Source organism: Aulonocara stuartgranti, assembly GCF_965226115.1.
Source record: "Aulonocara stuartgranti genome assembly, chromosome: 23".
Lineage (NCBI taxonomy): Eukaryota > Metazoa > Chordata > Actinopteri > Cichliformes > Cichlidae > Aulonocara > Aulonocara stuartgranti.
Genome location: NC_138958.1, coordinates 9,179,008 through 9,202,079, shown reverse-complemented (window position 1 = coordinate 9,202,079; position 23,072 = coordinate 9,179,008). Strand labels below are relative to the sequence as shown.

Sequence of the window (23,072 nt, the reverse complement as noted above, 5' to 3'; positions counted from 1 at the left end):
AGGAGATGTAGAGTCTGGTGACTGAAAATGCCTAGTCATTGCATTGCCTGCATTCCAGTGCCTGGCTCATGACTATTTATACAGCCGCAGAGGAGGCCCCCCATATCCTACTGGGGCGATTCATATCTTGAGCATGGGGCTTTATAGCTTCTTGTTACACAAACACCTCAAATGAAATTCCATACTCAAAAATCCCTTTAAGTTGACCTGTTATGTGTTCACTTATTTGGTATAATAAATATGCTGTTATAATACAGGATGCTCATATCAAACATGGAAAAGAGTTTGAAATAATAAGGTCAGTGTATATTTATTACAGTTTTTTTCTACTCTCTGATTTGTATGATGTCAGAGGGGATATCCATAATTTGGTCAACTCAGGCACATATTCAACCATCTGTTTATGAGATGCAGTCAATTAGAAGAAAGATGACTTAAAGGACGACAGGATAAAACAGCTTGTTTCAAACTGTTAATAAATTTTTTAAGATACAGATAAGGAAAGATAAGGCTGGAAATAACTTAAGCGGAACCACAATTGGCTCTTTAGGATCAGGGATGTCAAGCGTGTAGCCCAGGGGCCACAACTGGCCTACTGGATGGCTTTACAAAAAAACTAAAGCCATCATATTTACAAAATATGATTGGCGAATGACTCATGCTGTATCAAATATGATGGTATTCCTGTTGCAGACGGATGGTATTTCTAGACGCCAAGTTGTTTGGATAATAAAGAAGTAGAATATTATTGATATTTCATTCCACTTTAGATCATAACACCTTTTCATCCTTTTGTAGATCCAGTCTGATCCATACATTTTAATGCTACATATAATGAGAACATCTGAATGTGGGAAAACAGGCACTGTTGAAATACTTATTTTTCTTAACTATTTGTTTCGTAAATGGATGATTCATTAAATACGGACAATGTTTTTGCCCATTTGACCCAATAATGATCAAATATAAGTCTGACAACCCTGCTTAAATTTTTTGTCATTAAGTGAAGCTGAAGTTGACGTACAGTAATGCACAAGACATCCAGATTTTCAAGCTTCATGTAACCTTTGATAGCTTAATATAAGCAATAGAATGATTAAAAGAAGCACTTTGTGAAGTAAAAAATGTTTCTATCCAGTAGGTTAAAATAATCTTGAAGAAACTGTTCTAAAAATGTAAGTTTATTAGTTCAAATGTGAGAAAAGAAAAAGCTAAAGAATTAGAAGGATGTTGATGTTTCAAACAGACTGAAACTTTAATTACTTCAGGTATGTCTCTGTAGTAAACAGCAAATGTGTGGACTGAGATGTGAGAATGACTTATCCAGAAACAAGAGAGGAGTGTATTTTTAGTTTTCTGATGAACTGGTAACCAGGGGCCAGTGGTGCCGTCTCAAGAGCAATAACAGTTCATCCAGGCGTAAATTAGCAGCGTCTCTGCTTCATCTGGCACAGGTACCAAAGGACAAATGTGCTTACACAGAGTGGAAGTCCCCCCTGCTTGTCAACACATCGGCAACTCGCACCCCTCGCTCACCTTATCAGTAACAGCCAGGCCAGTGAGGCTGGATCCTGACAGTTGGTCTGTTGAGCATCACTGACACTGTGATTTAGACGACAGTTATATAGAGGTCAGTGCATTCTTGAGACATACTGATTTAACATCTTAGGGTCAAACTATCCTTAAAGGGTTATTTTAACCAAATTACAAAGGGCATGTTTGTTATACTTGGTGCTACTGATTCAGTGGTTTGTTTCATTTTGAGTTCTTGTTCTCTGAGATTTCTACATTTAAGATAATGAAATAGAGATAATAGGAATCTGTTTCTTTACACTCTGCAGCAACTGCAGCAGAGTAGCAACACAGCTAAGCTAAAGCGCAGGTTGGGGGAAGGGGGGGGGGGGATTAGTTTTGAGAATATTAGAAGATATACTGAGATAAGAATTTTTTAATCCCGTTAATTGTTTTGGCATCAGCCCCAAAAATCCAGGATCAGTCAGTTTGCTATATAATTATATAGTACAGCAAATTAAACCAAGAAAACATCATGTTTGTGTAAGTGACCACATAAGTACCAAGGCAGTACACAGACTTCATACAACAGTTTTTACAAGGTAACAACTTGAGGTTATAAAATATCCAGAAAAACAAACCAGCTTTAATTCTGCTCGGTTTTCTACAGCTAAGGACAACTTCTAGTTTCTTTAGTCTCACCAGCCAACTTTAAAGGAATAGACTTAAAATACAAATTATTGTCAACCGCAAGCAACTAAAAAAGAAGACAGTTCTTTTGAATCCTTGTCCTTATTCAGAAGTGCCTCAGTCCTTATTCAGTTAATGGGTAGTCAATACAACTAAAATCTACTTTTAAAAAGAGAGCTGGCTTAATAAATCTTAGTCTAATAGACACAAGTGGATCTTTTTTTTCATGGCACTAAACTTGAAAATCTATGAATTAAAAATCTCCATAAAATTAGGGAACCAAATACAATAATTATATACAAAATAGCAGGTACCCTTCATATGCAACCTGCACAATAAAATCCGGCTGACATCCAAACCTACCTGACCAATGGCAGGGGATTTCCTCTGACTCTGCACTCCAGACGAATGGGCCTCCCTTCTGCCACCTCCTGACTCTTCAGCTTCTGAAGAAAGCGAGGAGGTGACAGGGGTCCGTATACTGTTGGAGCTTCAGAATTTTGGTACCTTGAAGAAGCTGCCACTCCTGCTGGGACACCAGGCTGAGTGCCCGTGTCTGATTGGCTGTACTGTGCTTCCTCTTGTTGCCCAGGAGATAAAGAAGGACCAGAGGCTGATCCCTGAGGGACCGGCCGCTGGCTTCTTGGAGTCAGATAACCACTATCAGGAGAGGAGGAATCCTCCTCCATCCTTGCCTCTGAATGAGCAGGACCTTTAAAGATTGATGAGAGCTCCTCGATAAATGTGGCAGCTCTGCTGCAGAACTCCGTGGCTGAAGCCACTCGATCATTCAGCTCCAGGCTTTCATGAACCAGCCTGGGTTTATCCTGCTTATATACTGGTTGGATCGGTTTGTGACGTACAGCCTTCTCAACACAGGATGGAGCCTCACTGGACACATGTACAGGCTTACTGAGGGGGGCATTCTGGCTGGAGGAAACATTAACTGCTGCATTATCATTTGAGTTGGGGAATTTGGTCTGATGCTGCAGGTTTGGGCTTGAAGTGAGGTTTTCACTAGTTTGTGAGGGCACAGAAAGGGAGGGGACAGATTGGAGAGCCTGCTCCACTTCTGTTGGATTAGAGGGACCTGGATCTTCAGATTCGCATGTATCATTAAAGGCCTCCCGGGCCAGGTCCAGGCTACGATTAATCTCTTCAGCACTTAAGAAGGCGGTAAGATCCGGAAAGTCTCCATCTCCAGAATCCAGTTCTGTCACTGAGTCCAAGTAGAGTTCCCCATCAGAGGATGCCTCAGAAAATATGCCCCCATCACCCTCCAAAGTCGCGCCTGGTGGCGGGTCCTTTAGCAGCAGTGAGATGGGGAGTGGCTGATTCCAACTCCCGTCCTGCATCCTGAAATACACAGCAAATGTCATAACCAGCCATTTATACATGTTTACACAGCAGACAGTGCAGTTTGTAATCATCTGTAAAAAAAAAAAAAAAGAAAAAGGAAATGATAAGCTCACAGAAGAGAAGACAGCTTAGAAAATAGACTTTACTATGCTGTATCATTTGCTCACGCAGACATAGCAGGCAGCATGAGTCAAGCTGGTGTTGTTTGGACACAGTTGGTGGGTATTAGCAAAGGCCTTTACTGAAGTCATAGTGAGCATGACTGACATTTTTCACTCACCCCGCTCCTGTCAGGACATTTTATCCTGGGCCCCTGTTCTGTGTTATACTTTCCTCACACATGTTCCTTTGCCCCTCCACAGAGACTGCGATTGTCTTACATCTGTTAGGGCTGAAATACCTTTTATATTTGTTTTAAAACTTGTTCATATAATAGATATAAATACTAATATGAATACTCTTTTTATGAACACCAAGAGCTCATAAACCAGAAAAATGTCTGCCCTTCTAAACGAAAAGGTGAATTTAAAAATAATTTTTGTGGATACACTGATTCTTTCGACATTGATGTAAACATTGTTTGGGAGTTTAAGTAACAGTAGCATCAGTCCAATGATGGTATGCCAAAGAGCGATCAATAACATAAATGCATTTCCTGCTTATCCAAGGGTTGTGGGAATATTGGAGCCTATCCCAGCTGTCATGAGGTGAGAGTTGACAAATTCGTAAAATCGAGAGCTCATTCATATCCACGTCTATGACCAATTTAGAACCACCAATTACCCTCCACCTAAAAAATATGGTGCAGGTATGATATGCAAACTCCACAATGAAAGGTCGCAAAGTTCCATTAAGTTCAAACCATCATCCTTCTTACTGTGAGGTGACATTTCTACACATGCCACTACCATATTGCCATCATATGCTAAAACTATGAATGGATTAATGAAGGTATTGATGTTAAAAATCTAATTTGCTAGAATGTCAGTTAAACAGAATTGTAGAGCATTTTTATCCACTGACCCTCACCCCATCCCATATTATGATGATTTTTGGAATAGAAAAAGAAAAACAAAGGCTATCACATGAGACCATGTGATAGCCTTTGTAACTTTAACTTCCTATTATGCTTGTAAGAAGGTAAAATGCATACAAATTACTGTAAATACAGTCTATTTGTCGCCAGTCTACTCCAACTTCTCCATATTGTGCCAGAATACGTGATTTTTTTCATATGATGCTTCTTTATATGTGAGTTTGCTCTAGTCAAAACTGGAGCTTACTGGCGTCTATTCATGTGAATGGACAATGGATCACTTTCACATGTAGTTTAAAAGAGGAGTGTTGCTTCAGCTCTGATCTCTATGGCGACATCAAACCTAGATGTATGTATGCATATTGTAAAACTGTTGATGTAGTTACATATAAGACGCTGTGTAACACTCAGGGCCTCATGGCGTCCTGAAGACCAGCTGTTGTTATTTTTAATCCCCTGGGCTATGTTTCACAGCAACACTGCAACCCCACACACCCCAAGCACGGGGGAGAGGTTGCTACCTTTAAACACACACAGGTATAGCTGCACTTGCACAAAATACACTTATGGCAAAGGACTAAACCTGGACAGTGTCCCAAAGGCAACAGCAGCAGCAGCGCAGTGATAATTAAATATGAATAAACACTGGGTTTGGCTGACAAATGTTAATAACTGCCATTGCTGCCCAAGTTACTGCTACCTCCTTATCTTTTCTACAGTTCATGTTTTACATTATTTTACAATCTCACAATGGTATAAATAACAGCACAAATTCTTCAGAGTGAGAGGGAATCAAAATGCTCTTAAAAACATGTCAGAGGGGATACTGTATACATGATGCTTGAATCTGACTGAGAGACTATATTTAAAAACAGCTGTACTGTTACTGTCACTGTCAGATTAAATGATTTCAGTCACACACTTGATAAATAATAAAGAAACATAAACATAAAGCACCGAAAACAGAAGAAAGCATACCTTCGGGTGTTCTGTTCGTCCTCTATTTGCTCTCTCCTGGTTTTGTGGGTCCAGGTTTGTCTTGTTTAAGTAAGAATGAGTCGAAAAAGAAGCTTCTCTTTCCAGAAGAGCAGCCTTATTAGTCAGGCAGGCAGCAGGATCTCTCGGGTTCAGGGTCCAATAGCGTACTGCCTCTGCAGTGGCCTGCTGTCCCATCTGTCCCGGTCCCTAACTGCTCACTGTGTGGGGCTATATTTGGCCCCTGGCTCAGGTTTCACAGCCAGAATACTGGCACGAAGAGATAGTGTTGAGGTAGTCCAGGGGAACAGGAGGCGGCGGTGACATTTTTATACTGAACCAGTATTTGTTAATTAAAAACTGTAAAGCCATGCTGTTATAATACTTCAGATTGCACACCTGCAGTGTACTCCTATAAGCCCTTACCAGTAGGTTTACAACACCAACTAATCTGTGTAGTCAAGATAAATAATATGCATCCTGCAGAGTATGTCATTCTCTATCTAGTAGAGCCATCTGACACTAAAGTGACTTGTTAGTGTTGCCTCTATGCCCAACTGAGCTGACCCACTGACCCCAGACCCTCCGCTAGCTGGTTTGCCTAGAGGCATGGCATCCTACAATGGTCCTGGGACCAACACTTGGGTCAAGCTCAGGGTTCAGCTTCAGTTTAGTCAAGGTCAGTACTGTAGACATAGCAGTAAAGGTCTAAATGCAAGTGATTGCTCCAAAATTCATAATTTAATTCCTTACATTTTAAGGGCATCAGAGAAAGATGGCAACTGCTTGTCACAGGGCTGATAGCCTCTACGGTAATGCCACCGTACATTTGACACAAGATACTGTGTCAAATGCTACAGGGTGGAGGTAAACAACATATAAGCAGATGTTGTTGCTTTTGATATATATACATATTGTTCAAAAGCAAGATGCACAGAAATATAAAACAGGAAACAATTGCGACCAACTACCTGCGTCAGAAAAATAAACAATATGAAATAAAGAGCAGCAACATTCTTACTCCTTATTTGATTAAACAAAAGAAAAACACTGTGTGGTGTTTGTGGGGTGCATCTAATTGCGTGTTTGCACCTAGCCAAACCACTGGCACTAATAATTACTTCAAAAACACAATTAACTTCACCTAGTATCTGCTTGCAACCTTGCAAGGTCCTGTAGCACACTGTTAACCTGCGCCCATGCATATGTTTCAGTTTTCAGTTTTATTTGTCATATGCAAGTTAGCACAGGGTCAACATTACAATGAAATGTGTTTGATGAGCAGCAGTCACTCAGCAGCATGGTACAGTAGAAGAAAATATAATAAAATAAAATAAAAAAATAAATAGAAAAATAGTAAAGAGCAAAATATTAGAGAGACGTGGTAAAAGAGAAAAGATGACTAAATATATATGTATCTATAAATATAAATATATGTACATATGTACATATGGGTAGTAATAGTAAAATTGCAGTTATAGCGACTAGTGATCATTTTGTGCTTTACTGTAATGGTACACAAAGGCACCTTTTAAAAATTTATTCAATTATGTATAGGAAATACACTATTTATATCCTGGTTCATTCACCACCTGCTTTGGATGTTATCAGTACATTCAAAGGACTTTATTAACAGTAATCAGCTCCACAGATATTAGCCAGTACACTTGGGAATGAACACGGGCATTTGTATAGTGCTTTTCTCAAAAACTCAAGGCTCTATTTATCTCATACACAAACCCACTCTTACTGTGTATGTGAGTGTAGAGTATAGATATATGGAGATCCATAATTAGCCCTAAAAGGTATATATGTGTCAACTGTGCCTTTAGAGAGACAAAAACGGAAAGGCCAGTACAGTGGGGTAGAAAGACGCAGACAGTGAAGGACCATGCAGCCTCACTTGATCTATTTATGGGCCACTATCACATTTTGTGCTCTCAGAGCTATTCTGGTTCTTCATCAATCCACTGATTACAGTCAAGAGTAGGCGATAAGTCTGGAAGGAATTTCCTCTGTAATAACTATCTAGTCTGCACGCACAGACACACCAGCTAATGAGTAATCTTACATTCAACTTGCTTGTCATCCTACCCCACTTAGCAATAACTTTGTAAGGTATCATTTAAAAATAACCACATTATTTAGCAATGACTTCTATGCATTACAGTTTGTGGTCTACTGTATGTAAGAATAGCCATGGAACATTTCCAGGAATCCTTTATAGGCTACCATGTGTGCAAAAGGTCTTCCATCATAAATTATATTTACAGTGTTTTGGTTATAGGTAAATGGTCAGACATAGACATCATTTGCTAATGCTTAGAAATATCAACACATCTATGTATAATTATGTAATGTCTAATTTTGTATAACATTAAGCCACTGGGGTAAGATTAATTCTTAAAGGGCTTCTAACAGCTAAAAACAACTTACAAAAGTACTTGTCTAATACAAAACAGCAATCCAGGAACACACAAGGAGTTTGAAAGCACACAGGGCCAAACAGGGACAGACAAACTGACAAGACAATACAGGACTCACTCAACACATGTAAAACGAATGAGGTCAAGGCAGACAATCAAAGAAAACAGAAAATGTCAGAAAAAAGGTAGGGAAGAAAACTAAGACTACGACAAAACAGATGGAAACAAAGACAAGGAAGTACATGAGACACTAGGAATAAAAGAAAGGATATTAAAAAAATCAGGAGCCAAAACTCAAACATGTGAAAGGAAACCAGAACTACTACACACATGAATCCAAAAGATTAATGCAACAGAGAATTAAAAGGTTGTTCTTTTGACACAAAATAATGAAAATGTTTCCCATAAGTAAACCAGGTATACACCCAGGAGGTCAAAAGCACCTGAGTTATTTATTACAGCTGAAGTGTTTCTACTGGTTCTACTGCTGCACAAAAACAGACATGTTAAAACGTGCATAAGTGAATGTGCACAACACAAAACAGTTTCTTTGCAATGGATTCCTGAAGATTAAGAATGGCTAAAACTCTTCAGTGTCAATTTAAAATGGCTTTGCACATCTGTCTGCTTTTTTAAGTGCTAAAACTGTTTGCTTCAGTCTTCAGTTGTTTTTAGACTCATTAACTTCAATCATTAAACAATACAGACATAAAATTTACAAGTCTCTGCTTTTTTTTAGTTGTTTTATAACAATACAGAAAGAGCCATGTGTTGCATATAACAATGACAATGACAATTATATATAGCACATTTCATTACATGAAAAGTCGACATGCTTAAAATAGAAAATGAAAAAATATTAATAACTATGTAGGTTTAAAGTGCCCTAAGGCAGTGAAAACAGCAAAGCAGAACAAAACAAAATGTAAAAGAAAAATGTAAAAAAACAAACAAACTTATAAATTGTAGGACTGTGTGAATAGAAAGGTTTTTACTGTGTTTTTGAATGTGCATACAAATTGGTCTCAAATCAGCGGGTAGCTTGTTCCAAAGAATAGGGCCACAATAACTGGACCTACCTTTAGCATACTTAGATCTGATTCTAAGAACAGTTAAAAAGTCTAAATCTAATGACCTGAGAGGTAAAAAAAAAAAATCGCATTGCAATAATCTAACCTACCTGATGTGAACACATGGACCAATTTCTCAGACTCAGCTTGTGATGGGAATTTTCTAACCTTAGATATATATTTTAGTTAAGGTAACCTTATTGATGTGATTGTCAAAACTGAGATCATTGTCCAAAATTATGCCAAGGTTCCTGACTTGCTCACTGTGTTTCAGAAAAACTGATGACAAATAAGAAGAAAGTTTTTGTTTTTGACTTTTTGGACAAACAACACGTATTTGTGTTTGTTCTAAAAACATTTGATAAATCCAGCATTCAATGTAATCGATGCAGCTCATTAGTTTGTACAAACATTTTAAATCATCAGAGGAGATAAATGAGAAGTACAACTTTGTGCCATCTGCACTTTTCCAGTTGTCATTTCAAGTTTCATTAAATTGCGTTTCTCTCTTAGTAAATTTGTCCCTTGCTTTCCGCCGTCGCTCCGCAATGATTGGTTAAAAGAAAAAAAATGGCGGCGTCCGCGTAGTTGTAAAAACATCGCGAAGCCGTATTAAAATTAAAATTTCGGCGGCGCAAGACAATTTGGAACTCACTGTGGCGTATTATGGTTATCATATTTCTCCGCTTGTAATGTCCTAAATCATAAAAAATATTATCCATGGCCTTCTTTCTGCATTAGCTTGCTAGCAAAACCGCTAGCATAATATCAGTGGAACAGAAAGATCTCATCTGTCAGCTTTAAACGGTAAGTGAAGCTTCAGTTTAGTTTAGATTTAGGTTGTGGATTAGGTTTAGATATTTTATTTATTTTTATTTTTTAATGCCTGGCTGTTTTTAACAGAGATCATAAGAAGTAACCTCATGAGGTTCAGGAACCTGTCAGAAAACTATAAAGAATCAGTCCGTATCAGTCAGTGAATCTGTTTATCTTAATCACTGCACTATAACAGTGGTGTTTAATACGATCTCCATAATCATATTAGAGGTCCACAGATACAGATTTGTGACAACTTAAAGAAAAGTTCTGAATCTTTTGACACTGTGTTTAAGGGGATCTTTTTTGGCGTATGAGATCATTTTACGGGCATGGTTTGGCTCCACTTGCCCTCTTTGGCCTGGGTGTTAAGCATAACTCCCAAGGAACAGTAGTGACCCACTGGATGCCGTTGCAGTGGGTAAAAAATTGCAGTTATGTCAGAAATTACTGCAGTTTTTCAAAATACTCTGCTTTACTTTTTTTTTTCCTTTAAAAAGTTCAAAGTATTTTTAGATTTAGTTTCAGTTTTTTTGAATCATAAAGACATTCAATTTTAAATTCAATTCAGTTTTAATCATATAGTGCCAAATCACAACAGCAGTTGCCTCAAGGTACTTTGATATGACACCCCAGTACAAGGGCCAGTTCAGTATTCAACTGAAAGTGGCGTGAGTGTTATGTAGTGGTTACCACATTTACCTTATTTTAAAGCTCCCTGGTAAGTGAGAGCGTTACATCTGGTGCAAAATCTGCCAAATCAAACTTGTGGATTCATCTTGTTTTCAAGGGAGAAAAGGGGGTCACCAAAAGTTAAAAGCTAGTGGTGTGAAGAGGCTAATCTCCCCTGCTACCTTTTCTCAAAGACCCCTAACTGTCTTCTCCCCGAAATACCTGTACAAAAACTTTGGTTCACTGCAGAAACTTTTTCTTTGGACAGTTACAATGAGTATGTTATCTGCAGGCTATATGTTTTATTTAATTTTTTAAATAAACTAAGATACCTGACTTTAGTTTTTCCTTCAACAACACTAATAATACAATTAAGTAGCTAAAAAAATTGAAGCTGTTAATTAATTAGGTTAATATACTTTTTGCAAATAACTGATTGATAGTAGTGTCTGATTTGTGAATTGTAATAATATTGTTGATCAGTATCACAGTGAAAAATTTATATTTTTTCAAGGGAGGTAATGAACATACTATTTGTTTCTGCTGTCCAATAAAGAGTTTGACTTAAGCACAGTAGTGTCATTCTTCAACAAAAGCTCAGCTGATTTTTTTGGCTTTGACACAAATAAAAGCAAAACTGTACAGAGAAAACGTTCACGAAACGCTTAACAAAAAGTGTGTTTTTCAAGTATTTTTATTAACATTTTTTCAGCCAACAAAATGCCTGCCTTCCGGCAAGTAGGAGAGAAGCAACTTCCTAACCCTGTACTGTGTATGGCATGGTCTCCAAAGAGGGATCTGATTGCTCTGGCCAACACAACTGGAGAGGTAATATTAAAACAATTATTCTGAAACACAGCTCAGTATTCTGTGTGTGTGTGTGTGTGTGTGCTTTTTAATACTTTAAATACTTGGCTTATGTTTTTCCATAGTTGCTGCTTCACCGCTTGGCTGGTTTCCAGCGTGTATGGACCCTACCACCCAGTGAGTATACTGGCAAGGAGATCACAGCGATTGCCTGGAGACCAGATGGCAAAAGTAAGGAGTGACTGTGCGCATCTTTTGCTTTTTTTAGTCATGTGTTTGATGGAATCATGATGTAATATATCCTCTCTTCAGTTTTGGCATTCAGTCTTGGAGACACTAAGCAGGTAGTCCTGTGTGATGTTGAGAAAGCAGAGATCCTCCATGTGTTTCCTATGCAAAGTCCTGTAACTTGCATGCACTGGATGGAGGTGATTGAGGAGAGCAGGTATGCATCGATTGAGGCTCAGGAACCAAGCCAATGGTGTGGAGGGTGTGTAGAATAATGAGAGTGATTGTTTTGATGTGTTTCAGTGCCCTCAGCTCTTTTTACAACTCTGAGGATGAATCCAAACTCTTTCTTCCCAAACTACCAACTCTCCCCAAGAGGTAACTGCAATATTAATGGCACATGCAATTATAAGAAAACAGCTCCTTGGATGAATTATTAATATTTGTCCAAACTTTTTTTTTCCAGCTATAGTACAACTTCAAAGATCTTCAGGTGGGAAAACATTTTAATAAAATGAAGCTGTTATCCAATGTGTGATTTGATCATTCCTTGTAGCAGCTGAGTCTATTTTTCTATCTCTTTCACAGTGAGGAAAAATCTGATGAGATACTTAAACTCCTGGGGGAAGTCCGGTAAATAATCAGTACATGAACAAACAGTTGTATCTCAAATGCACTGTGCTTTGTAAATGATTTCACCACCTTATGTTGTTTCCATGCAGGCTGAACATACTTGTTCTGGGAGGAAATGCAAGCTTTGTGGAGCTTTATGCCTATGGCATGTACAGGATTGCCACGCTGGAAGGGGTAAGGCTTTTTTTGCTTGTTTGCTTGTAAATCTACTTTACACTGATGACATTTTCATTAAGTGGCTTCCAAGTGAAGGAAGACCAAAGGACGCTTTTCAAAATGTCTTTTTATTTTGAGTTTAATAAGAATGTTATGATATCAGCAATAATCAGATATTGTGACAGCCCTAAATGATATAGATGTAGAGCTGTGCTAAGCATGCTAATCTGGTAAAAGCTATAAGTACATCAGATGGAGTTTATTTTTTTGTTCATGATCCAGTTCTGATAAAGTGAGCAGGCCTGTGAGTTGCTTTTGATATTCTGCCTTGCCAAAGAAAATCCAGAAGAGAAACTGTAGATCTGAAGGACTGTTACACCCCCTAAATGTAAGCGTATGTTATTGCAGCACCAGCAGCTCATATAATGTAAACATCAGCTGTGTGAGAAATGTAACGAAACAGAAAGAAATGTACTATTAAGCCTATATGCAATGCAGAAAATTGGTTTTGCCACATTATTAGCACAAGAGCTCCAAAGTGGTATGGATAGAGGTAAACCCTGTCTTCCTCACTGGGCAGGTATTAGCCACCAGAATTAACAATTTAACGTCAGACTTCATGTCAAAAGCAAACTATTTTAGGACCGCTTCCCTTTAAGCCAACTTTCTACTGATTAGTGGACACTCATAAACAGACAGTGTGAACTATGCTCACAGCTCAGAACCAGGGCTTTGTGTCTGGGGTGACCATATTTCAGACATTGCCTCTCTTTGACATCATAAAGAGCCACAAATAAAAAGAAGACTGTCTGAAATGGACTATTAAAACCATGCTGACCTTATTATTTAAAACTTTGGCCTTATTTAGTATGGGCATCTACCATTACCAGTAGCTATGTGACAGAAAATGAGGGAAAGAATCCCCTATGGTCCACTTTAAATGGTGAAACAATAAATCCCACAAATTACTATCTAAATTGCACAAAAATAATATTGATTAAACTTTTGCTGCTTTTGTTGCCGTAACAACACCCTGCAGGTTTTGGGAACGTGCCGGAGCCTGAGTCTGTCCAGTGATCTTAAGTCTCTGTCTGTCATCACAGAAGTCAGATCTGCTGACGACAACCCAGAGATCTGCTATGTTCAGGTGAGACGGATTGTTTGACTTCGCTTTTCCATTTTCTGACATCCTCTCTGCTTTTACCTAAATTTCTCTTAAACCGATGTCTTCTTCTTCCAGCTGGACACAGGGTTGTTGTCAGATTGCCTGCCTGAGGTCACCAGGATGGCACGCAAGTTCACCCACATCTCCACCCTACTGCAATACCTGCACCTCTCACTTACCTGTATGTGTGAGGCGTGGGAAGACATCCTCATGCAGATGGATCTTCGACTCACTAAGTTTGTGCAGGAAAAGAACACAAGCACTCAAGTTCAAGATGAGTTTCTGGAGCTTCTACTGTGGGGGCAGTCCAGGTGGGACAGAATTACGTTTTTTTTCTGCTGTTTGGATTTGCAATGTCTAGAGTGTCCTGTAGATGGTAGCAACACATCTTGAGCTGCTAACTCAGCGTGTTGTTCTGCAGCAGTTTGAGGTAAATCATGCCAGACTGCTCTCTTTTTTTACTTGCAGCCCTGAACTGCAGGCTCTTCTCATGAACCAGCTGACAGTCAAGGTGAGGCTACAGTCCCTTTTCTTCATGGACTCTTCTGCTAATGTGGCAGCACATAAATGTGTCTTTTCCTATATTAGTTTCTATTCCTATTAGTTAGTAACTTTTTTAGCATTTTAGTAACAAAACTGTGAATGTGTCTCATTATATATACATTAAATGGTCTGAACAACACAAATTTCTGCATTTCAGTTCATATACTGGCATACATAAGTGATACTGGGTAAACTTTCAGTTTACCTCTGTACCTTGCTCCGTCTCAGCTCCAACACTCCTTCAAACAGTTGCTTTTTGCCATAATTTTCCCTCTGTGGACTTTGGACATGGAAAACTTTGAAGGAGCCAAACTTAAATACACTTTCAGTTGTGGTCAGAAGTATACATGGGGATGAATGTCATGGTAATTTTTGACTTTTAATGATTTCTTTGCACTGTTCTTTTTCCAGTGAGGAATGATTGGAAAGCATACGTCTTTAATGACTTAAAAAAAAACAAAAATCGGGTGTAAAATTTATTTTAGGTTTTCACACAGGGTCAAAATACATACAGACTCACATAGGCATATTCACTTAACTCTTAATAAGTGATGCTGAATATTCTATAATGTATTTTAACTTGAGGTTTATTAACCTCTTCTCAGCTATAACAGATGAAACTGTTATAGCTGCAAAGGATGGGCCGATATCATGTTATGCCCTGTGTTAGATTTGTATTGTTGATTGTCATTTATGCTTAGAAATATTTACTTATATATGCTTAGAGTTTTGTAATTAGTTGTAGATTGGTAGAGGTTTTGATCCTTGATAGTCTGCAAACTTTGTGTGTATTAGACAGCACTTTGGGAGCACGAGAGGTCATACCGTGTCTTATTGTTTTATGGTAGGATTAACGTAGTTGCGTCTGTTCTAGTCTAAGTGCTCTTTGTTTAGATGAACTGCAGGACTTCCTCACCGTGTTATCTAGGATGAACCATCTAGGGGCGGATGGGTTCAAGCTACAAACCTATCACCCTGTAGGTATGGCCATATGCATGTCAAGGCAGATGAATTAATACTTTTGGCAGTACAGTATAAATAAAATAAAATTTTATTTATATAGTGCTAAATCACAGCAGCAGTCTTCTTGAGGCGCTTAATATTTCTCTGTATACAATACAGGGAAAACCCCCCTATGAGTAAGCACTTGGCGACAGTGGTAAGGAAAAACTCCCGTTTAACAGGAACACTACCTTCCAATTCTTCAGCTTCACCTAAAATCAACAGCTAGATGGTTGAAACTTGGGCAAAGTTGGGTGGTCCAGTAGGACAATGACCCCAAATACACATCAGAACTGGTTTTGAAATGGATAAAGCAGGCTTCTTCTGAAATGGCCTTCCACAAGCTCTGACCTGTGGAAAATCTGTGGACCTGCCAGGAACCCAACCAATTTAAAACGAACTGAACCAATTCTGACAAGAAGAGTTAAATCTCTAAAGTTGAATCTTTCCATTTCAGAAATATCCTTTTACAATGGCCAGCCACTCCCCAACGACTGGTATTATCCAGCCTTGTCCTTATTGTTTGTGTTACTGGGTTACCAGATTTTCTCATCTGGTCTTGCACAAATTTTCTTTTTGGAGTGAAAAATAAATTTCATCCTCCATTAAAAAAAAATTGTCTCCACTGAGCAGATCTGTAGGTGCTGGCACTTGTTTTATACATATTTAACCAATCTGTTTCCATCATTGTAATATTTGCTTCCATCAGATCTTAATGTATCATAGCATGTGTCTTAAGGGATTGCAAGCTGATTCTTGTTTTTTAAAGTTGTTAAAGATGTATGCCGTGTAATTACTCCACCCTGGAAAAAGAACAGTTCAGAGAAATCATTAAAGTCCTAAATTACCATGACATTCATGCCCATGATAAGCGTGTGAGTGCAAGCATCCCGGGGAACATATTGTTTTTCTTGAGAAGCCTGGGTTATTTGTGTATTGTATGCTATCTTGTTTATCTGTTGCACTTTAAATATGTCAATTGTGCATGGCCCCTGCAATGAGCAGTGCCATGTTACTTCCTGGTTAAATAAAGATAAATAAACAAATAAACCTAACACACAGACCTACCTAAACTCAGCTTTGCCATACATTTATGGTAAAGACAGTTTAGATTAAACTCTAGTGTTATTTTAGTTTTTTGCATCCAGCTGTTTCTAGAAGTCTTTCTCCTGAGCTTATAACAAAGCTGAAGTGTCACACAGCAGCAGTGTCTATTCAGAAGTGAAAGAATCATGCATTCTTTTACTTATCTGACACAACTCCCATGGCTTAAATAAATAACAAATCATTCCTAACATGGAGAAGGGATGTAACAGCAAATAACATTGTGTATATCACTGTCTGAGTCACACTCTAAGCACTATAATAAGCTGCCATGCTGTAGCTCATGTCTAATAAGCAAATTAAGTGTGTATCTGTATAGGCTGTGACATCTGTAATTTTTATAATAACCTACTACTGAAACTCTGACATGGTTAGATGTCACTTTCAGTACTCTCACAACTCATAGGATAGGTGTGAGTACTGTGTGCCATTCTCTCAGTGCTGTGAAATTATCCAAATCAAGGCTTCAGGTAAATTATGTAAAAAGGGGCTTTTTGTCCAGTTGGCAGAATACCGTCACCTTAACATATTGATGAAGCCAGCAATGTTTTGTCTCCAATGTCTAAAAACGGCTTAAGAAGCATTAAGGTATACGAGTTTGTGAGAAGTTGAAAATGATGGGGTTTTTTTTATTTAAAATTGATTTCTATTACAGGGATTGAAGAAGCTTGGACAGTCCATTGAGTCTTCCTATTCCAGCATCCAGAAGCTAGTAATAAGCCACCTGCAGAGGTATTTTGTCTTTTACTTTTCATCATGGCTGCCCTACCCTTTGACTGGTTGTCATTTTAAATCTGTCGCTCTCTTTTGCTGGCTGCAGTGGCTCAGAGGCTCTGTTATATCACCTCAGTGAGGTGAAAGGAATGGCCCTGTGGAAACAAAAGTTTGAGCCCCTCGGCTTGGATGCAGCAGCTATAGAAGGTGCATTTCAGGACATGCACAATGATTTAAAAGAGGTTTTTTATGTCAGTAGTCACATGTGTGTATTTTATTTTATTTTAGGCGCTATCACAGCAGTTGGATCCTTTTCCCTGAAAGCAAATGAACTTCTGCAGTAAGTTCAGGACCGTAATTGAGTAATGCACATGTTTTTTAGAATTAGTGCTTCTGTTTTCAAGTATAATAAGTTTTTTTGCCATTTAGGGTGATTGACAAGAGTATGAAAAACTTTAAGGCCTTTTTCCGTTGGCTGTATGTAGGTAAGAAATAAAAAAAAAAAAAGAATTGTTGATCTTGAAACATTTAAAATAATTATTGTGCATGTATGGTCTTATTTATAGATTTGAAATTACTGTTTATATGCTCACACACTTTTTGCTTTCCCACAGCAATGCTCAGAATGTGTGAGGAGCATGTGCCACCAGAACTCAATAAGGTGAGCTTTATTTTTTTATTTATTAAATGTTTACTAGAAGCAGTTAACAAACCGTTCCTCCTGTTCAATGTATGGTAATCTACATCCCAGCAAATTAATTGCACAAATTGACATAAGGAAAATAATGTTAGAAATAATGTTATTTTGATTTAAGTGTTCATGGGATTATTTTAACATCCATTATTTATCTAAACATGTTGTTTAACTCCTTAGATGACTCAGAAGGACATTGCCTTTGTTGCTGACTTCTTGTCTGAGCATTTTAGTGAGGTGAGCTCAGCATAATATCAGAAACATGCTAATAAGTTTAAAGACTTTTTTAACTTTTTAATTTAATGTGGTTTAACAGAATGAGGAACTCTTCGGTCGTAAAGGGAAGTACTTCAACGTAGAACGAGTTGGACAGGTAAATGGTTTTGTACTGTTTATCTTTAGCTGGTCTTTTTTTGTTTGTTTATTTGTTTGTTTTTAATGGAACTCCTGCTTGACCGCATAGTGGTTTGTCTTTCCTAATAACATTTACAGTACCTGAAGGACGAAGATGAGGACCTTGTGTCTCCACCCAACACAAAGGGGAACCAGTGGTTGAAGTTTTTACAGGACAGCACACACCTGAAAGGTGAATTATCACCTTTGTGCGTTTCGGAGTTGGGTTAAATTCTTTGTTTTGCGTGAAACTACTTAAATGTTGATTGTACTCAAAATACCTGTTAGTTACCTGATTAAATGTTTCATTGGTTTATTTAGGGAGCCCTTTGCTGTTTCCTTCATATCCCCAAAAGTCTTTGCACTTTGTCAAGAGGATGATGGAGAATGTGATTGAGGATTGTCTACAGAAACCCGCAGTAAGTTTTGTGCACTGTAGATTTCTGCAGTCATTCAAAATATAAGGCTGGCTGGCAATGTTGTGTCCTCTCTCCTCTTAATTGTTTTGTTTCTTTGTGTGTAGGAAGTAATTGGAAAGTCGGTAAAACAAGCCATCTTTTTGCCCTTGTACAACGTGCCAGAGAGGTATAATCTTATGTGTAAAATCTGTTGTATTTTAAATATAAGCCATACACTGAGACTAAATTTGTATTTACCTGTTTTTTAGCTCCGAAAACACTCCTCGGCTTTTTGAACTTCCATCTTTGTATGTAAAACACAAACATCATGCAGTTTTTTTTGTTTTTTTTTTATCTGTAAAAGCAAGATGGGGTTTTAATTAATGTTATTCATTTGTCAACCTATAGGTGGAATGACAAAAAGGCCAAAATGCATTATGTTGTGTTTTGCATGCCAGAGATTTCACCCCACAAACTCTACCTGTTACGCAGAGGAACTGACCCAAACAGGTACATTTCTGTAATTCAGTAAGTACTTTTTAGATATTTGCTTTTCATTTCTAACCTCATTTGTTTTATATTTCTGCAGACCTATCCCAAACAGCGTCATGTCGATTAATCTCACCCATCACCTTGACAGTGGGGATGATGGAAATGCTGCAGACCAGTGAGTCACGTTTATGTTGTTCCTTTACTGTATTAACAGATATAAACGCAAAGAAATGTGTTTATGTGAAAGGTGTTTATGCAAGGCCAAAAGATTTTAAGGTGTGTTTTTTTTTTTTTGTCAGGTCTCATTATTTTTACAGCTACCTGGATGCTCGTTTTTATGACGATGAAATGCTAACTGTGGTCTTACAAGGATCTGAAGAACTCAACGCCATGCGTGTCCTTGCTCAAATTCCAATTTCTTCCAGCTTAAGCTGCGAGACAGAATTCAACTGGGAGCCAAACCTGAGGTTTGTGTTTACGAATTTTTTTTGATTTATCTTCATTTAATAATTATAAATCTTTTTCTGACATTTAAAAAAAAAATGCAGATACACAGGTACATGACACATACATCATCAACGCAAACACTCTAGGAACACCAGCGAGTCCCATCCAGGTGCAGTCTGTAGGTTGATTACCTTTTTCTTGCATCCCAAATTAGAACTTGAACGGCCCACCTCAAATATAAAACACCCTACTTTTATTTGAAGTAAGGAATAAGTGGATTTGTAATTTTGTTACTGTTTGCTCTACAAAAGTAGTACCAACATTCCTTTTTGAACATTGCCTGGACAGCCTTCCATTGTTTTACTTTTATTAAATCAATTTTTAGATTACATATTTTCGCACACCAAAACTGAAGCACTGAACAAACTTCTTGGTCTATAGTAGGGCTGCTCGATTATGGCAAAAATGATAATCACGATTATTTTTACTGAAATTGAGATCTCGATTATTTGACGATATTTATTTAACCCTTTAAGACCTACTATAGAACCAAGTCCGCCAGAGATTATATATTTTTTTTTACATGTTGTAGTGCCATTTGTGGGAGCATTTCAAGTTGCTATACAACTGTTATAGCCCATATTTTAATAATATGTATGCATTAAGTCCATAGTAACTACATTAATTGCAAAAAAGTGCAATAAACTACAAAAAAATTGAAAATCGTTTTTGTTTTTTTTACATATATTTCTACTTGGAGAAATTTAAGAGGCTTATCCCTCAAAACTTTAAATACAAAAAAAGTTGCACAAAATAGTTTACAACAACAGGAAACTTATTTTGAGTGTCTTCATAGTTTTATTTTGGAGATACACCAATTTTTATACACTGCAGGAAAAACCAAAAAAAACAATCCTATGATGCAAATTTGCAAAGAAAACAGCATGTGCATCAAAATAAACTATTTCCAGCAGTGAAGTTTGAGTTCTAAGCATCCCAGCAACTATTCAGAAAAGTCAAACATGACCAGTATAGGCTTTTAAGGCCTACAAGTAAAAAACTACATTTCCGCGAAAATGACGTCACTTCCGGTTTCGGCCAGGAAATGGCGGACATGTGATAGTTCGCGCTGACGTCTGTTTCAATGTGGGAAGTGTTACGAACAGCTGATCAGATCGGCAAAGCGTGTTTCTGGAATATTATGTTTTTGTTCCTGCAAGCGCTTTTTATGCAATTTTTGCAAAGCTATATGTGGAAGGAAACCGTGACCGAGAGCTGATGGCATCAGATGTAAGTACAACTCCTCCGGATTCATATGCAAAACAAATTATTGCACTAGCTTACACGGTTCAGGTTCTACAGGGAGGAGCGTGCAGCTCTGACCGGCTTTAAAGGGTTAACAATGACTTTAAAAAATAATATAAAATAGTGTGCAACACCACTGAAGTTTTTTTTACCTCTCTTTTCAACCAACGGCAGTCACTCTTCTCTCCAAATAACTTCTGCTTAGCTTTCCGAGCTTCCCTCGGGTCCTCTTAATCAGCGGTCTCCAACCTTTTTTGCGCCACGGACCGGTTTATGCCCGACAATATTTTCACGGACCGGCCTTTAAGGTGTCGCGGATAAATTAGGGAGGGGCTAATAATCGGCTCAGTCATTTTTAATGATCGTTGAAAGCCCAGATCGTAATCGTGATTAAAATTCGATTAATTGAGCAGCCCTAGTCTATAGCACATAACAAGCCACGATATTATTAAGATAACCCATGAAAATGCTCTAAAAATTACCAACAAGTACACACATAGTGAAGCGGTCCAGTTTCTTGACCAACAAAGCAGAGCTGAGGCATGTGAGACACTGATCAGCTCCTGCTGTTTTTTTGTCAGGACACTTGTCGAAGTTGCCGTACCTGTAACGCCACGAATCTATGAATGACTCATAAACAAAAATTCTCCCCACGCCCCGAAAATTGTCCAGTGCTCATAGTTTGATAACCTTGATAATCACATTGCTCTCAAACCATAACCAATGACATAGCATTGCTGGTAGTCACAACCATGTTTGTTGTGTTTATCTAATTAAACCACCAATTTTAAGGTGCTGAACCTCAAAAGTGTATACATATATTATATCACTTATAAACTACTCGCATATTCACAGATTATTAAGTACTATTTTATTAAATCTTTTGGAAGTACTTAAATGTAAATGTAGTTGGTTTATGACATGTTGTAAAGCTAAAACTTTAACTTTAAAGTGCACATCTAACCTTGGCATATATTTACAGGCTGGACCAACAGAGCAGTTCCATCCCGTCCCAAGGCCTGGTGTTGGGTAATCAGTGGCGTGAACTGGAAAACATGAAAGCCCAGTTTGTAGCTGTTAATGGAATCCGCAAAGTGGCCTGTGTGGTAAGAATTCACATTATATTTAGTTTATGTGGATTTTGTTTCACGATATCATGAGTCATCTGCACTGCTGTGTTTTTCAGTGATCAGTCTAATGTCGTTTAAGCCATTTTCAGTCTTCTCATGTTTCTCCGGCAGTGGGGGAATTCCAGTGAATGAATATTGTGGACTGTGGCCAAACATTTACTTTTTCTTTCCCGACAGCTAAGTACCAATCTGAGGCACATACGTGTTTTTGAGATGGATGTGGAAGATGAGGATGAGGAGGGAGCTGACTCACAAAATGCCAGTGCTGATCAGGAAGGACTGGAAGCTACCATGAGCAGCCAGGGACAAGGAGAGGAGGAGAATTTGGAGGCTGAAGGTGGGGCTGGAGAGCAGGAAGAGGGAGAAGGTGTTTTTCAAAAATCTAAGGAGCACCTGGAATCAGAAGAGGCCCTGGATAGCTGAGAAGCTATCTCCAATAAATTAATCTACAGCTTTCTTTTTTGTTACTTACATTTTGCTGTTATTGTTGTAGTTTTTCACAGCATTTGTAAAAAATAAATAAATAAATAAATGAAGATGTAAAAATAAAGCTATATTCTCATGTTTGCTTTATCTTGACTAGTATTTTTTAATGGGGTCCCACAGGGGACCCACAGCGAGCATTATTTAAAAATATTTGGATCCTTTTTTTACATAAAGTTCTCAATTATACCTTAATAATAATACTTTAAAAGTTTTGTCATCAGATTATCAGAAGATGAAGGCTAGTATTTAATTTTACACTGCTATGTAAAAGTCTTTAACAATCCCTTGTAAGACCTTGTAATTTTTTGATTTTTAGTAATTTACAAATTGAGCAAAAGTTCTGAAGGCCTTTTTCTTTGAATGAAAAAGCAGCCAATGTCCAAGCATTTAATCTGTTCCCATTTATTAACTGATACTGTGAAAAAGGCAAAAAAAAAAAAAAAAGACTGTTTAACGAGCATAAAATGTAAATTTATCTTGGCATAGTGTGCAGCATGTCCTTAAAAAAATCTGAGGATACTCCATAATTGGAGGGTAACAGAAGCAGCAGGCCTACAAAGCGATCTACATCTGATCAGCAAGTTAATTTTTTTTTTCAGAATTATTAGATATTTGAACTCTGTATCCCAGTAGTTATAAATGTATAAGACTGTACCCAGGCGGTTAGTTGTAAATATGTAGTAAATCACAAATAAACATTCAAAATCCTGCGTTTAGGAGTTCATTCATATGTTACAATGTGGTTTCTCTAGCCAAATTTTCGATCCATATCTATAACGGTGTAGTTATATGTGCACGCGCAAATAGGTGTTGGTTACG

General features: G+C 37.9%; 2 protein-coding genes across 5 annotated transcripts in view; one reads left to right on the top strand and one right to left on the bottom strand.

The window, feature by feature from the left end:
- The window catches only part of palld (palladin, cytoskeletal associated protein), a 67,473-nt gene extending 61,770 nt beyond the window's left edge, over positions 1-5,703 (bottom strand). For all 4 annotated transcript variants that reach the window (XM_082525547.1, XM_082525549.1, XM_082525548.1 and 1 more), the window contains exons 1-2: positions 5,576-5,703; positions 2,566-3,558 (exon numbers count right to left, since the gene is read on the bottom strand). In XM_082525547.1, the coding sequence (XP_082381673.1) occupies positions 2,566-3,557 (992 nt within the window). In that variant the 5' untranslated portion in view covers position 3,558; positions 5,576-5,703. The remainder of the gene's footprint in view (positions 1-2,565; positions 3,559-5,575) is intronic.
- A 3,885-nt stretch (positions 5,704-9,588) lies between these two features.
- anapc4 (anaphase promoting complex subunit 4) lies at positions 9,589-22,317 on the top strand. The gene is made up of 27 exons (XM_082525415.1): positions 9,589-9,875; positions 11,269-11,384; positions 11,489-11,594; positions 11,676-11,808; positions 11,895-11,969; positions 12,058-12,084; positions 12,180-12,224; positions 12,314-12,398; positions 13,420-13,527; positions 13,621-13,856; positions 14,014-14,056; positions 16,850-16,926; positions 17,015-17,115; positions 17,197-17,248; positions 17,338-17,393; positions 17,523-17,569; positions 17,783-17,839; positions 17,919-17,975; positions 18,095-18,188; positions 18,317-18,414; positions 18,519-18,580; positions 18,663-18,701; positions 18,802-18,903; positions 18,983-19,060; positions 19,185-19,352; positions 21,620-21,743; positions 21,945-22,317. The coding sequence occupies exons 2-27, from the start codon at positions 11,277-11,279 to the stop codon at positions 22,188-22,190; spliced, it is 2,424 nt and encodes an 807-aa protein (XP_082381541.1). The 5' UTR covers positions 9,589-9,875; positions 11,269-11,276; the 3' UTR covers positions 22,191-22,317.
- The last annotated feature ends 755 nt before the right edge of the window (positions 22,318-23,072 follow it).